The sequence below is a fragment of the Excalfactoria chinensis genome, chromosome 1, assembly GCF_039878825.1.
Source record: "Excalfactoria chinensis isolate bCotChi1 chromosome 1, bCotChi1.hap2, whole genome shotgun sequence".
NCBI lineage: Eukaryota > Metazoa > Chordata > Aves > Galliformes > Phasianidae > Excalfactoria > Excalfactoria chinensis.
This window is the reverse complement of record NC_092825.1, coordinates 180,963,479-180,980,639: the sequence shown is the minus strand read 5'-3', so window position 1 is coordinate 180,980,639 and position 17,161 is coordinate 180,963,479. Positions and strand designations below refer to the sequence as shown.

The window sequence follows — 17,161 nt, the reverse complement described above, 5'->3', positions numbered from 1 at the left end:
ACAGAGAAAGGTTTGGAGGGATGAGATGGTATCAGCTTCCTAGCAAGAGAGAGAGAAGTGGAAGCTCTTTCTCCAGGTGTCTTAGTTGCCAAATAATAAGAATTATTTGTCCCAACACTTCAAGCCCTACAATCTTAGGACAAACCCTTGACCCCTTTGTATTAGGCATGTTACATCCACTATTTCTGGTGGATGGTTGGGGTGTTTTTTCCCCAGGCCACTTGTTTGGATGTAGGTAGGGTGCTAGGTACAAACCAGTGCTATTGGAGAAATGATGGATGGGGATGAATATGTGTCTGGCAGTCACCAGCCATACACAAACAGCAATTTATTCCCACCTCAAGGATCTTTTTCTCTAATTGATTCTCTTGAATGCTTAAAGTGAGCCTACAAGAAAGATGGAAAGAGACTTCACCAGAGCTTATAGTGATAGGACAAGGTGTAATGGGTATGAATTAAGAGTGGAGACATACATTAGATATAAGGAAGAAATGTTTCATTCATAGGGTAGTGAAGCCCTAACACAGGCTGCCTGGAGGAGCTGTGAGTACCCTATCCCTGGTAGTGTCCAAGGTTGGTTGGGACTTTGGTCGCTTGGTCTGTAGGTGACCCTGCCCATGGCAGGGGTTGGGACTGGTCTCTTCCAACCCAAACCATTCTAGTGCCAAGTTCACTCAGCTTTACCCCATACAACATCCTTGCCTCCCCAGGGTAACTGCACAACTTGCGATGGCAGAGATGACAGCAAGGAGTACGCCAACATCCGCTCTGCCATGAAGGTCCTTATGTTCACTGACACTGAAAACTGGGAGATCTCCAAGCTGCTGGCTGCCATCCTGCACATGGGGAACCTGAAGTATGAAGGTAATAGGACAAAATGCAAGGATATGCTCCAGTATGTTTTTCCTCCTTATTCTGCATAGTGAGATGGAGACAAGGTAATGGACCCTATCCAGACCACCTGCCATGATACTGTGTTAAGGGCTCAGGTGTTTATTGTGATTTGTAAGGATGCTTGATATTATTGTGGTGTGTAAGGACAAGAAAGGAGGAATAAATCCACCTGCCCACTCTGCAGGGCTGCCAGACTCTGGTGCACACAGTGAAGATGGGCAATTCTGTTCAGCCATCTGCAAAAGGACCCCAATACATGTCATCTAAACCTTGCTGTGTCTGTTCCAGCAGGCTGGGGCTGGCAGTCCCTTATTTAAGGCTGTGACATTCACCTCTCCTGAATTAGGGAATATGGCCATAGATCATTCAGCAAATCCAGGTTTGGGCAAGGGGAGACCAACAGTGTGGTCAAGAAGTGCCTAGGTGATTGGATATGTCTTTGTAAAAGTACCAAGCTGTCCTGATGTCAGAAATCACATGTTTATATGGAAAACAGAAGCCACACATCCTAGAAAGTTTGTCATCCCATGAGCTGCTGAATACAAGTCATTTGCTGCCAGCAGCAGGACTCCGGCCACCAAGATGAGGCAATGAGAAGAGACCCTTCCCTGTTATCTTCTGCAGAGCTTCATCCCTTGCTGACTGCTTTCCCTCTCTTCCCCCAGCTCGGACCTATGACAACCTGGATGCTTGCGAGGTTGTGCAGTCAGCATCACTGATCACTGCAGCATCACTGCTGGAGGTCAGTGTCTCTATAGTGGTGAGTGGTATTGTCCTCTTCTTGGTTTGTTCCTGCATTCCCAGTATTGTGGGAAGGCTTGGAAAGCTTCATCTGAGCCAGGATGTCTTTGCCCTTCCAGCTCTAGGAGGCTGAAGAGGGCTGTGTAAACCATACTTTGCACTGGCAGTATGGAGGATGTATCCATCTGAGCTCCCCTTCACATGAGTAAAGAGGAACAGACGTTTTAGTGGCACATAGTCCTAAGAAAGACACCACAGATAGTCCCTAAAATAGCCTGTTTCTTTCATTGATGAAAGATCATTATGGCAGTCAAGAAAGATGCACATACCTGTCTGTGCGTATCTGGTGAGGTGGGGTGATCCTCACCCAACCATCCACAGAGGGAATGGAGTGCTCCTCTGTGCTTCCCCAGCACAAATCAAGGCTCGCTCAGAGACACCACTCAACACTGTGGCCCCAGAGTGTTACCCACAGCCATCTTCAGGCTGCTTTCCTGGACTTAATGAACTGGATGTTTCTCTTGTGTGATCTCAAGAGTACAAAAAGGTGACAACCAGATGCAAAGCTACATTGGTGCTGGTTGGCTTTGCAGGCTTTCTTTTTTCACCTCTGTCCCCCACACCTCGTTAATGTCTCTCACTGTGTCACAAAGAACACTTTCCATAGTAAAACACTGTACAAACATTTATTAATTAATATTTCTGAAAGTGCTTGTGACATCATTCGAGATCTGTGAAATGATGCTTGCCTCCAGTTACGAGGGTCTGCACAGCTCCTTTCCAGCTATTCATACCCAAGCTATGGTAAGGAACCCTTGAGCTATAAAGTCAGCAGCTGTTTTTGGTGGTGCCTTTGCCAGGTTGAGCCTCAGGATGTGATGAACTGCCTCACCAGCCGAACTATAATCACCAGAGGTGAGACTGTCTCAACCCCTCTCAGCATGGAACAAGCACTGGATGTGAGGGATGCTTTTGTAAAGGTAAATCTCACAGTATTCCTTCCTGTTCCTGGTGATACAATGAAGCAATCAGTCAGTTTTGAGACCAGAGCATCCACTGCATGGGAAAAGTGAGCTGTAGAAGCTCAGCTATACAGAACAGCACAACATCTGAAGCATCCACACCTGAACTTCAAGATTTTGGCATGTTTAGATCAATGAAGCTGTGCTAGTAAATAAAACATGTTGACAGGGACAGAGCTATTCAGCTGTCACCAAAGCACTTAAGGAGAGCATCACCTGAGGCTCTTAGGTGATGGAGGTTAATAGGTTGTATATGCGTCACTGTTTGCAGCCCCATGTAATGCTGCATGCATAAATAGCTCACTACAAATTCTGCTCTGATTTTTGTTGGCCTCATCCAGGCAAGATATTCTAGGCTTGCCTAATAATGTAGCGTGGCTCTGCTGACACACAGAAGAGGAAACCAGGGGAAAGATAAGCTGTGTAAGCACATATGTAAGCACAAAGAAAGGTATGAAGATTATAGATTTTGTTTTAAGGTTTTCTTTGATCTAGGCTTTCAAGTCCATTGTCCTTGATCTACACAGTGGCTGTTGCAGCTTTAAAACGTGTCAAGAGTCTAGCATAGCCTTCCTTTGCTGAGGGGAGACCTTATCGCGCTATTCCAGTACCTGAAAGGTTCTTACAGTGAGAGTGGGGCAGGTCTCTTCTCACTAGTGACATGTGACAGGACAAGGGGAAATTGCCTCAAGTTGCGCCAGGGCAAGTTTAGGTTGGATATTAGAACTTCTTTACAGAAAGGGTGGTTAGGTACTGGAATGGGCTCCCCAGGGAGGTGGTTGAATTGCCATCCCTGTATGTGTTGTATGATTCTGTATGATTCTTTGGAGTTGGAGCAGTTACTGGTTGTGCTTTAGGGATGTCTGTGCCATCAAGGGAGGAGTGATGTCACAGGCTATCAGGGTGAACTTGGAACTTGTCTCAGTAAGTTTTGCATTTGGGATATTGCAGGGAATTTATGGGCGGCTCTTTGTGTGGATCGTGGAGAAGATCAACGCTGCAATTTACAGACCTCCTTCACAGGAACTCAAAAGTGTTAGAAGATCCATTGGCCTTCTTGACATCTTTGGCTTTGAGAACTTCACTGTGAACAGGTATGGAGCCCAAAGAAGGAGAATCAGGTCTTAACCCTCCTTCACCAGCCCAAACTTAATGTCTTCCAGTTCTTTCATCTCCCCTGGGATGAAAGATGCTGGTCCAGGCCTATTTCTGCATGAGAGATTACCAGAATTAATATTTTCTTTTTTTTTTTAATGTTGCAGAAGACAAGATACTTCCATTATTTAATTAATTATTGTCCAAAATGTATCCATAGGAGATGACCTCCAATTAATTCATTTAGTGTACATACATACAGTGGGGGTTGACGTTGTTTTGGGGGAGAAAAAACTGTTTAGCTGGACCAGTGTGGTAATTTTTAGCCAACAGCAGCCTTACTGAGTGATTTACAAGACCTGAAGATATTCCTTCAAGCATAGGAGAGTGATGAAGAAAAAAAGGCTATGGTGGATCTAAACTGACCTTTCCTTCACTTTCTGTCTACAGTTTTGAGCAGCTGTGCATCAACTTTGCAAATGAGAACTTGCAGCAGTTCTTCGTGCGACACGTTTTCAAGCTGGAGCAGGAGGAGTACAACCTGGAGAACATCAACTGGCAACACATTGAGTTCACTGATAACCAGGATGCCTTGGACATGATTGCCATCAAACCCATGAACATCATCTCTCTCATTGATGAGGAGAGCAAGTTCCCCAAGGTGTGTTTTGGGCTCAGCCTTCCTTCCAGTGACTCTGCTGGTTTCACCCTCTTTATATTTTGATAATGGCACCCCATGAGAGGTCTGATCAGCCCTAAATCAGGCACAAGGGAAAATAAAATGTGTTTACTAGTCAGTCATCTATTCATAGCTTTTATTATTCCATGAGTATCACAATCATGCTTCAGACAAATCAATATTTCTGATGGAATAATACACCTGCGAAGGGTCTAGAACAGCTTTTGACTGAAAGTTTAAGAAAAAGGATATTGTTAAATATACTCACTCCTGACTAGTTTGAATACAGCACAGAACACCATGTATATATATTTGTTTGTTTGTTTTCTGCATTTGAGATGTCCCTTCCAACCCATCTCTTGTCAAAATAAATGTACATTATCCCCTGAGGGGAAAAAAAAATGCACTATTGATTGGAAACTCACTGTCATGGGACAAACCTTGCTTAAATGGATGACCTTTTCCTATGTGCACAGGGTACAGATGGCACGATGTTACACAAGCTGAACTCCCAGCACAAGCTGAACACCAACTACATTCCTCCAAAGAATAACTATGAAACCCAGTTTGGCATTAATCATTTTGCTGGAATTGTTTACTACGAAACAAAAGGTATGGGATAGCCCTTGGGGCACTGCAGGTGTTAAGGAATGCTCAGGGGAAGGTGAGACATTGCTGCAATGAAACAGAGTTGGATGGCAGTCAGTCCTAGTGTCAGTGTTCTCCTTTTCTGGTGGCAATGGTCTCTCAGCAGTGCCTGTGATCAGCAGAGCTTTGAGCTCTTTCATTGCTGCATCCCCAGGAGAGAATTGCAGTGCTTTTCATCACTACTGTTTTTGATCTGGTCTCAAGGTGTGTCTCTGTCTTCCTCCTCTCTGCCCACTCCACCATTTTTGCTTAGTCTTTCCTAATGAAATCATTCAGGTCCATCCCAAGCCATGGATCTGTCAGGACATTTAATTGTCCTGGGCACTGGGATAATGTAATGTACCTGTATTGAATTTTTCACACATGAGCTCTGCAAGCTCTGTTTCAATGCACAGCACAGCATGTCCTTAACCCTTAAGCAAATCCATACAAATGAAAAGCATATTTTCATTAGTTTCTTTCTTTTGTGCACCTTTCATTGCCTCCAAAGAGAAACCAGTGGCCCAGAAACCCAGAGGCTTATTGGCCATGTCACCCTATGTCATCAACCTGTGTGTTGTTTCATTATCTTCCAGGTTTCTTGGAGAAAAACAGGGACACGCTGCATGGAGACATCATTCAGCTGGTGCATTCGTCAAAAAACAAATTCATCAAACAGATTTTCCAAGCAGACGTGGCTATGGTAAGGCATGAAGCAGGTGGGAGAAGACTTTTACTTACAGGGAGAATTTTCTTTGAAAGGGTGGAGGAATTGCAAAGGGTCTTACTGCTCGGGTGTTCTTTGGGGTGTTTCGAACCTATTAGTAAGAGCCAAAAATCACAAAGTGTGAATGCAGTACAACCACATTCGCACTCACAGATCACACAGTTGAGTTCTTAAAAGACTGTTTTGTGCTCTTCTATTAATTGTATAGGGATGAGAGCAGTGAGTTTTTTGATTATAGAAATCTGAGAAAGAGTCAGCCCTTACTGTTGAGTAAGTCATATAATAGAGTGAGAGATGGAAACCAAACAGCTTCTCTGAAAGAGCTGAAGATCTAGAATCAAAAGGATGCTGGGTTAAGGCTTTCCGAAGTCACCACATGACATCAGGTGTTGATGTCCTGTTTCCAAACAGCATTCAATGCCTCTGATGGTGAAAGGGACTTAGGGACTTTTAGGACTTCCAAACAGATTTAAGTGCTGAATACCATGGGCTTTGAAGGAAAATTAATGTTTAAATTCCAAATAAATTTCTCAAAATAGGCTACAGGTGCTTTTGTGAGGCTTATTCGAAACACAGCCACTCGGCTTTGCTCCTTCTGAAGTGAATAACTGATATCACTTTGACCTTATTAGGAATGAGATAAGATTTATCAAGCCCCACTCAAGCTACCAATTGGCATGACACTGTCCCCAGATGTGGATGCTTCTGCTGAACTAGATGCTAATTCCCTTAGCATCAGTGATGCTAGCCCCTTTGCTTATTGCTTATTCCTCAGTGCTTTTTGTTTTCAGTGCAAACTTTGCAGCTCACCTTGGAAATGATTTCTTGCTTGTTTGGGCAGAACAGGCATGACGTTTGCCGTGGGGAACTGATAAGAGGAAGCTTTCAGGTTTATGCAATTGTGCAAACTTAGTCATCAGGACACCTACTGAGCTACTGTCTTTAAAAGATTCTCTCAGTGTGGCAAGCCGAACTGAGATGCCTGCTAGGGTATTGTCTAAGATCTGAGAACTGGGAGGTTTCCATCCATGCCATCAGAGCATGTTGTCATTAAACACTGTCAGAATCTGTCCTGAATGGTGGTCCCTCTGCCATGATGTTTAATTATCTCTGTTTTTCTTCTCTGAATGAGGGATCTGTAGCCTGATATGGAACTGGGAAGGGAGTAAAAGTTCTATCATAGATTCTCTAATCATGCACCATGTTAGCATGAACCGAGGGAGCATAAATCCCCTAAACACCATGCAAATAAAAACTGCTTAGATAAATAGGATGATGTAGGAGGTGAGATGACTTTCTCATTGTCTTTCACAAAAATTCAATCAGCTTTGCAGCCCCTTTCTTCAAAGACATCTCCTAAAAGAAGGAGTAGGTAAGCACAGGGTATGCAGCAAAGAGCTTGGAGAAGACTCTGCTTGGAGGTCTGCAAGTGTTTCTTGAGCACTGGGGAGAGAACCTTCCTGAGACAGCCAAGCCAGGTCAATCAGATCTAAGAATATTTCCACCTAAGAAAAGACCAGTGGCCACTCTGGTTAGAGCTATATGAAATCATTAGGCTTTTGTCCTCAGGAACTTCTCAGTGAGCTCATAGGATTTGTTGAAAAGCAATTTCGTATCGAGTTTGTGGCATTCCAACTTTCAAATGTGTTCTTTACGTGCCATTTGGAAGAGCCACCGGTCAAGAAAGTTTCAAAACCAACCAGAAGTGTATGTTTGAATTTGTAGTATTTGATCCCTGAATGAGCTACTCTTTGTGCACACCAAATCCAGTGTGGGGGAAACCAAGTATTTCAGGACCACACAGGGCTGAGCTTTGTTCATGGGTGCCCATTGTGGAGGTTTATCTGCATGCATTGGCTGAATTGAAGCATTGCTTTGAGCATTGTCAAGTGAAATGACAGATTCAGTGGGAACTGTACATGGTTCCTCTGAGGAATCAACATGGCCTATAGCCACCATGGTCTGATGCTCCACTTTCAGATAGACAGCAAGGAGAGGCGGAAATCAAAGATGGTCTATTGATGAAGGGGAAAAGAAAGAACAGATTGGGATGCTTTTCCCTCGGTAAAAAGTTCATTTCTATAGAATCTACATGACTAGAATCTGGGGGAGAAGAGAGCAGAATCTTTAGAATTCTTGTGAGATTTTGGTTTTTGATGGTATCTTCCAACTGGTCAGAGGAGAGCAGGGATTTGCAAGACTGGGGAAGGCTGAAACTGAATGGTAACAAGTGAGTTATTTCTAAGAGGTGAGAGCTGGACAGCAGTGGTTCCCTCAGGACCAGGGATGTTAAGAGGAAAGGGAAAACCCAGGGTGAGGATATACAAAAAATCTAAGAATTAGCACATTTTGTTGACGGGATGTTTCAACAGCTCCAAGACTAACAATGTCGGGCTCCCAGTTTGGTTATTCCTTCTTTTCACTGTTTGCTCTTCTCTGTCTCTGTTCTTTTTGTTGTTTTTTGTTTGTTTGTTTGTTTGACCTGTGCTTCATGTAGTTTCTCTGTGGCTATGCATCCAGCACTTTTGGCCAGTCGCCTACACCCACACCAAAGGTAAACTGAATACATGAGTTTCTCTGCTGTATGTTCACCTCTCCTTGGCAAAGATTGTGCTTTTCTCCTGTTGGTCTGCTGCTCTCCCTGTGTTCTCTATAGAGGATCCATTTCAAGTGTTGATGTGACAAAGAGCTGTGTCAGGGCTTGCTGACTATTTACAGAAGTATGAGTCATTTATATTGTAAAATTCAACTCAGGAGAGATTTATCATAATGGGAGTTAGGTTTGGATAAAATCAGAACCAGCTTGAGACAAAGTTTTGGATTTGGATTTTTGTTTGTTTGGCTTTTTTGTTGCTGTTCTTTTTTCTTTTCTGATATTTGAATCATTTTATTTAACCTCAGATTGACCACCTGTGGGATTTGGTTGTTGTTCATCATGTTGCCAACACTGGCTTCAGTGGGACATTGCACTTCAATGCAGCAGTGAATCTGGCTCTGTTTTGCACATTTGGGGGCAGGAGGTTGATGGTTCATGCACAAACAGAGACTCTTGGATTGCATTATGGGGTTGCTTGGAAATGCTGTCATTCTCAGGGTCATTTCATGCCTTGTATGAGTTCAAATCCAACTCTTCAAAGGTGCAGTTAATATTGAACTTTTCCATGCTCATCCAAACAGGCTCTTTGCACCTGTTTTAGGTCTTTTCTCAACTCCTGACTGGTTCTGATGGCTTCCCAAACCTTCTGTGCTAGATGATTGGCCATAGGGTATTGTGTGCTAATGGTTTTGTGCAATCAGCTTTGTGAGTCTGCCTACATTTCCATGACAGCCCCCTAATAGCCAAGGGGTTATGTTAGAGATGGACCTGGCTTTCAAAATTCAGATCCTTGCATGGGCTGAATTTTAACCCTTGTTACTTCCACATTGTTTCAGAATGTTTGTATACGGAATTCCAATGAGGATGACCTGACCCAAAATGAACCAAAGCCATTCATTCCAAAGCTGAACTCCTTCCCCCCCATATAGTGATTGAAAAGTGTATGGGTAGAAGCAAAACAAGTGATACAGGGAAATGGGAGAAATAACATTGATTATTTCTGAGAGTCTTTTTGTTGTCATTAAAGTTTTTATAGCGTAGCCTAATGTTTTGTAAGTTTTCTAAATAAATAATTGATAATATTCGGTAGGCACTGAAGCAAGGGAAGAACGACAGTTACAATAGTAACTTGTAGAAAACAGAGCCTTAGTTCAAAAGAGTAATACACAGCACTGTTATCCATCCCATGTCAGCTCTGCATCCCAAAGCACCTTCCAGATTGCAAACCCTTTAGGACAGACACTGTCTCTTCACTATATGCCGCCTCAAATCCTGCTATGAGGTGGCCCCAACTTTCAGTGGTCACCTAGAGGTGAACTCCACCACCTCCCTGAAAAGCCTGTTCCAATGCTTCACCACTCTTTCTGTATGAGAAAAATTTATTCCTAGCATCCAACACCTGTGAATTTTGCTTATCCTTCCCCATTACAGAAATATCAGCCCCCTTGAGCTAGGCTATCTAAGGACACTGATGAAGAGACAGTGTCTGTCCCAAAGATGCTACAGCTAGGTGTTTGAAAGCTATCTGACCAGGAGAAAAATAGAACATATTCAGCTCTTCATCCTTCAGTTTGTTGGGACTGTATCTATTTTGAGCTAAAACAGTTACTTCTCCACAATAAAGCTTATATTTTCAGTGCCTCACATTGTTGGCAGGCCGCTCCACTTACTTTATTAGCCATTTTGTTGAAATGACTAAGGAGATGCAATTGTTCCCACACTGGTGTTTAGGTGAGGCAGGAGGAACAACGACTTCAGCCATTGTCATCCTGGCCATACAGGAAGACGCTGATGAAAATCTCTTGCCTGAGGTTTCATTGTGTAGCTGAGAGCCCAGTTAGTGCCCCTGGAGCTGGTGCCCACCATGGAAGGGTCTGTGTGAAATGTCAGGGATGCAGGGGACATCCATCCATTCATGTCCCAGGCCCATGTGAATGGATGATGCCTTCTTGCTCTCTAATGATTTGGATAAGAATTCAAATTCTAGTCAGATTTTCTCCAGGAAGAGAGTTCCACTGCCTTACACCAGAACTGGATGCACGCAAAGAAGAACTGAAAGGCATTGGCAGAGCAGGATCTGCTGTCTGGGGGGGGGCAAACAGCTCTTTCAGTTCCCACATAGAGGACCCTTGTACAAAGTCTTGCACCCTTCCTACTACCACAGCTGACAAATGACCTCTCCCAGCTAAACCCAAATCAGCAAACCTGACAAATGGGTGGCTGCTTCCAACTCCCAGCTACACTCCTGCATCTGTTGCTGCTTCTTGTGACTGTCATTTCACATTGCACAAAGGTGACCCTTTGCACAGAATTAGCACAGTGCTAAGAAAGCAGCCACCAAAGTTATCCAGACTAGGATTCTTGTTAAAACAGCCTATTCCTCATCAAATCTGTGATGGAATGTGAGCATTGGACTCTATGCTGCTCTGCAGGTAGCAGCTGCATCCATTAATTACCTCAGGTTTGTTAATGATTTGTCCTTCAAGGAAGAATTTTGCTGGGAGAGATCACTGGTGGCCCCACAAGCTCTCTTGGCCAAGACGAGCTGGTTTTTCTGGTGTGTGCATGAGCTGGGTTTTCTCTGCTCACGTTGTCTTGTTGGAATTCCATAATGACTTTGTGTTTGTGCTGATTGGGTTTGTCCTGTTATTGTGTCCAACCTGAGATCTGCCTCTTTTTTTTGGGGGGTTGGGGATGTTGTCTGCTGTAGTAGGATGAAGGACACATAATGATTTTAGCAAAGTAAGTAAAAATAAAACTCACCACCTTATGAAACAGAGGGACAAGGTCAGTGCTGATGGAGGCTTTGTGGCTCCATACCATGACTTGGCCACCTGCAAAGAAGAGGATGTTTGGAGGAAATGTGCATGAAAATCCTGCTAGAATCCTCCCTTTGGGAATTCCCTGGCCATCAGGTCACATCACAGGCCATGTCACAGCATGTCCTATTTTCAGTTCAGGGGGAGTTCTAATGTGGTGCCTGCCTCTTCCTCCTCCAACCCAACAGCAGCACCTGCTGCCCTATGAATGCTCCCTGAACATCAGACCACTTGAGACATACAGCCCCACGGTGTCTGATGTTTGACATGCTGTGGTAGTTGCAAAAAGAGAGCCGGTGGCTTCATTTAGTTTGGAGAAATGTTTTCCCACAACAGAGAGAAAGGTCTATTAAGAGAAAATTTCCCATTCTTCTATAGAAATATTTGCCCAAAGCTCTAGATGAGATTATTAATTTCACCAATGAAGCTAAAACAAGCAAAATACTCAAAGTCATCCTAGAAGAACAGTGATAGCAGGGGTTGCATGACCGTACTGTACCCATCCTTGAAGGCATTCAAGGCCAGGTTGGATGGAGTGCTGGGCAGCCTGACTTGGTGGTTGGTAACCAGCCCATAGCAGAGGGTTGGAAATGGATGATCTTTAAGGTCCCTTCCAATCTAAGCCATTCTGTACTGTATGGGAATGGGGAAACCCAAACATCTCCTGGGGTGCATCCCTGGGTAGTGCATTGCCCAGGGTTGCAATAGAGAAACTGTTGAAGACCTAGAAGGGGCTGTTTGCTCTCACAAGCCAATCTTCTTTATAGCTTTGCACAGGACACTTGGGAATGTGAGTCAGACAGGGAGGCCTGAGCAGGAGTGATTGCATTCCAGCACTATTCCTCTTTGGGATGAGGCATGTGGGATAAATTGCAGGTTGTCCATCCAATGCAAAAGAGAAAAGCTCAGATGCCCCGTGACCATGCCCTCTCCCCATATCTTCCACCCTCCATCTCAGCCGTGAGGACTCCACTCCCACGTCCAGCTGCAGCAGGAGACTCAGGGGACTGTGGCTGGAGGGGAAGGGCACTGTTATCCTTTCATTTCCTGAGCCTGCTCTGCTGTGGTTTTGCAGGGAGCAGAGACAAGGAAGCGCTCGCCGACTCTCAGCAGCCAGTTCAAGCGGTCCCTGGAGCTGTTGATGAGGACTCTCAGTGTCTGCCAGCCCTTTTTTGTCCGCTGCATCAAGCCCAATGAGTACAAGAAGCCCATGGTAAGTCCAGATTTTCTCTCTCGGTTGCTGGTTTTTAAATGGGAGCTAATGGATAATGCAGCCCTTTCTGCAAGAAAACAAATCCACAGAGTTTGTTGAGACGAGTTTGAGAGGTCTTTTCAATACAGCAGCACCCCAAAACCTTCTGCAAAGGGGAAATGCTTCCCCCACCTTCCTTCCCAAGGACGACCTCGAGGAATTCACCCTGTAGCCCTTTATTCTATGGGAAATGCCCTTTATTTCCATAGTGGGTCAGAGCCTCACTTCTAGCCACAGTGCCCTGCATCATGTCCTCTTGCCGTGTCTGATATTTCCCACAAGTGATCTCCTTTCTGTGCATGTTTTCTACTTTCTTCAAGGGATCTTATTGTTTTTCACCCCGCTGGATTCTTTCCATCCTTTTTCTGTTTCGTTTTGGTTTGGTTTTTGTTTTGCAACAGTAGCAGATGTACAATTAAAAATCACAGATGGAGAAAAAAAGAAGGTAAATAGGAAAAATAAAGGTAAACAAAGGAAAAATAAAAGTTTTGGTCTGACTTTTGGGTGGTGGTCCTGTGTGGAGCCAGGACTTGGACTTTATGATCCTGATGGGTCTCTTCCAACTTGACCTAATCTGTAATCCTATGGTTCTATGAATTAGAATCTTCGAACCGTAGAATCATAGAATCCTTAGAGTTGGAGGGAATCTCTGAGGATCAGTTCTGTAGCTGTGAATCCCAGGGCTGAGGGTGTTAGACTGTGACAGAGAGGATTATTAGAACATTATGTATTTTATCCATATAAGCATCCCATAGGCAATACTCCCATCCTCCAGAGTGCTCTTAAACTAAACAATGTAAAGACTTAAGCAATAAATAAATAAATAAATAAAATGATTAAAAATTACTCAGAACCTTAAAAACAATTGGAAGCCCATTAAAACTTCCACTTTCATTGTGTTTATTTCCCAAGCAGTGAATGCTCTGAGGATAAACTTTAATGAATAAATGAAAGCTGTAAATTCCCCGGTGGCCTCGGGTTCAGCACCCCAATGAGCTGGGTGCTGGATCTATCCCTGTTAGCCACTCACCACTCTTAATAGTGATTCCTCTTATGGATAAAGAGCTTTACTGAATAGTAATTTCAGCTTTTTTTTTTTCTTTTAGAGGTTTATCTAGAGAGAGGTTATCTATGCAGAGGTGGAGTTTTCTCTTAGTTATAAAACTCAAATGAGTGCCAAAAAAAGGCACAAAGTGTCAAATTTTGGACATCTAAGCAGTGCTTGCCTGTAACTTATGATTCAGTGAGTGTAATACAGCACGGGGCAAAGAGTTTGGTGTCTCTCTGGGTGGTTTATTATTCTTTGGGCCAATATTAAAAGGCAGTTAGTGGCCTATTAAAGAAATATTTTGGGTTAATATGTAACGGTATGTCTAAACTGAGATTTTGCTGAGGCCAAAGCAAAGCCTTTCTGCAGAGCGTGGTTGGTACTGAGAAATAGCTGCATGTTCTAAACTGATGTTAACAAATTGTTCCTGGTGGCCCGACTCTGAGCTCCTTTTGCATTTGGGTATCTGGGATTCAGTCAGGCATTCTGCATCCTTTGTGGCAAGTTGTGTTTGATCAGCTCTGACAAGAGCTCGTTAAAATATTGTGTTAACTACAAGACTTTTGTTGGGACATAAAAAGAGAGGTATAAGCTTGAAAGAATCGAAGAGAAATTAATCTCGCTGTTAAAGTAATGAGTGGATGCGTTAACCCCGCATCAAGGACTGCAGCGATGTGAGAAGTGTGTTTTTGTTATATGTATTTTTGGCATGGTTTAGTAAGCTGAAGGAAAAATCTCCCAGATAATGGAGCACAGAGCTGTGCAGGGTCATTGCAAAAGAGAACGTTTTCTGGGAGTTCATTTTCTGTCCCAGGCTATGAAGGAAAGTGTGCTGATAGTGATAGGAAACAGCATGTTGGGAAGTGAAAGGTCATTGGAAAGGTCATTGTTTGTTACTTTCTGTTATTTTAAAGGTTTTGTTTCCTTTCTAAAATGTACTTTTGGAAAGAAAAAAGTGTCTTTTTTTTTTTTTTTTTTTTTTACAAGCCCACAACTGCTTTATAGAGCAGGGAGACAGAAGGAGAGGAGAACACAACGGGGCTTACTGCCCTCACTTTCAGTGCTGCTCCAGCACCAAACCATGTCTGCCTGTATTTGACCATGAGTGGTCATTACAGGGGTGACTGTAAGGTGTGCTTCCCCTTTCCCAAAGTGCTGTTCACTGTTATGTTGTTCTCTCCAGATCTTCTCTCCATCCTTTTCATGGAATGTAGGGCATGTGCTGCTTTGCAAAGAGGAGTTAAAGAAAAGGTCCATGATAGCCAACTCCTATAGTCTCAGGTTCACCACATGGAGGGTTTGAGTGGGTGCCTGCCCTCATTGTCTTACACAGTTACCATCTTATGGCCAGGCCAAGGTGTGCAATCATAAAGTTATTTAAGTTGGAAAAGACCTCTAATCCAACCCCAACCTATTAGCACCATGCCCACTGACCATGTCTCTCAGTGCCAAATTACTCCACCACCCCAATGGGCAGCCTGTGCCAATGCACTGCCACTCTTCCTAAGAATAATTTCTTCCTAATATTCCAATCAAACCACCGTGTCCTGTAACCTCCCCAGCTGTTTGACCGGGAGCTGTGCGTCCGTCAGCTGAGATACTCAGGGATGATGGAGACCATTCGGATCCGCCGGGCTGGTTACCCCATCCGTTACACGTTTGTGGAGTTTGTGGACCGATATCGGGTGCTCATGCCTGGGGTGAAGCCAGCATACAAGCAGGTGAGTATCTTCTTCCACTGCCAATAATTGTTCTCTGTTGGTCTCACTGGAGGTGTCCATAGGAGGTGCATCCTCTCCAAAAGCAATAATGCAGCATTTGATTCCCAGATGTGGCAGCAACGCTTAGGGATTTCCAAGTGAAAGAAGAGTGGTCATGGGACTGGCAGGGACAGAGAGCTGAGCACCAAGGGGCTTTACTCAGCCATTCCCACTCCGTCCCCTTAAATGTGGTGAAAAGTTAATTAGCAGAAAACTACTGGAGTTTAGACCAGAAAGGGTCAGCACTTTGCAGAAAAGGTGAAGCTGGACCTGATGAACAACATTTCCACTCCTGTCAGGGGGACCTGCGTGGGACATGCCAGCGCATTGCTGAAGCAGTGCTTGGAAAGGATGATGACTGGCAGATTGGCAAGACAAAGATATTCCTGAAGGTACTGGGCTCCCTGTGTCACCCTGCTATCCGGGATCCTTGTTGATGAAGGGGCCTCCTACCAACCTTTTCCATCACAAGACGTGACCTTTGCATCCGGTCTCTGGGCTGGCACAGCAATAAGCAGAAAATGAGCCAAGGCAGGATATTTGGGGCTGGTTTAGGAGGAAGTCCTGACATACTGCCAGCTCTGATGCACGCATATACTCGTACAGATGCAGAAATAGTCACGTTAAACTCACAGCCTTTTCCCTCCTTTGCTGATGCTTTATCTTGGATCCTGCCTTTACCTAACCCCAGAGCAGCAGGAGGGATGTCCATGCAAAGCCCTGCAGAAAGGGAGACTGAGAGTACAACAAGCTCAGTTTGGTTTTGGCATGTCCTTGCACAACACAAGACATGCCTACAGCTTACCTCTCTGCATTGGTTCTGCTAATAGCCAACATTTCAGGTTTCCCTACAGCACCCTGAATGAGAGCATCCGCTGCCCATTTACTCTCTGTTCTCCTTACACACCAATTCCAGCATTATGCTTGGGACATGAGTTTGAGCTGACCAGGAACCAGAATGGAAGCAAAGCCTTCTTTCAAGCAAACATCTCAGCACTAGATCTGATGGCTTATATTTAAATAACAACACCCACACCTCATCTCCATCCCTTCCCTAGAAGCTGTTTCTACTAGTCACTCTTTCCAGAGCCTGTTATCAAGATCCCGCAGCTGTTAGGGCAGGAAACAGAGAAATCGGGAGGCCCTGAGGGGTAGTGTGAGGTCAAGCAGAGCAGGAAGCGTGTGGACTTGCCTCCACTGCACCCAGTGTGGCAGGGCTCAGCATGCTACAGCATGGACAGAAAGTAGAGCTCAGTGTGGGAGGAATGAAAAGAAAGCTTAGATGTGTGCATCTGAATGCTTCAGGGCAAGGAAATTCCATGTAATGAAGTTGTTTTGTCCTTAGGGTATGGAGGAACTGCAACTTTAGCTGAAGGGAATGATATGACCCTGGCAGCCAAGGATGCAATCCTTGCTCCCAAAACTCTCCAGTGCTCCTGAGAGTTTTTCTCATGGCTAATGGCACTGACACCATGGAAGGCCAATGTAATTTGTGTGTTTTCAGACTGTAGCATTCAGCATATTCAGCTTGTTGCTGCTCTGGTTCAACTGGGAATTAAGGCAGTGAATCACTAAGATTTACGTTTGGATTTCTCCCGGAGAAGATAAGAGATGCTTGGGAATTAAAACGTCCAAAGAGTTTGTTTTGGTCTTCTTCCCTTGTGAAGGGCCTTGCATCACCTTTGCTGCCACATTTCAAGTGATTGGAGATCTGCAGACATGAGTACTGTGTTGTTTCCCCCCTCAGGACCACCATGATATGCTGCTGGAGATTGAGAGGGACAAAGCCATCACAGACAAAGTCATCCTCATCCAGAAGGTTGTGCGTGGGTTCAAGGACAGGTAAGTGAGAATGTGAGCCCTTCTGTTGGCTGGGACGTGGGCTAACAAGCAGCTCCCAG

At 44.3% G+C, this 17,161-nt stretch overlaps 1 protein-coding gene across 1 annotated transcript in view; it reads left to right on the top strand.

Moving 5' to 3' along the window:
* MYO7A (myosin VIIA) overlaps positions 1–17,161 on the top strand; it is an 89,951-nt gene that overhangs the window by 46,437 nt on the left and 26,353 nt on the right. The window contains exons 10-21 of the mRNA XM_072326991.1: positions 711–864; positions 1,560–1,636; positions 2,496–2,615; positions 3,609–3,751; positions 4,203–4,413; positions 4,908–5,043; positions 5,655–5,761; positions 8,283–8,339; positions 12,276–12,413; positions 15,063–15,221; positions 15,560–15,652; positions 17,008–17,102. Of these exons, the coding sequence (XP_072183092.1) occupies positions 711–864; positions 1,560–1,636; positions 2,496–2,615; positions 3,609–3,751; positions 4,203–4,413; positions 4,908–5,043; positions 5,655–5,761; positions 8,283–8,339; positions 12,276–12,413; positions 15,063–15,221; positions 15,560–15,652; positions 17,008–17,102 (1,490 nt within the window). The remainder of the gene's footprint in view (positions 1–710; positions 865–1,559; positions 1,637–2,495; positions 2,616–3,608; positions 3,752–4,202; positions 4,414–4,907; positions 5,044–5,654; positions 5,762–8,282; positions 8,340–12,275; positions 12,414–15,062; positions 15,222–15,559; positions 15,653–17,007; positions 17,103–17,161) is intronic.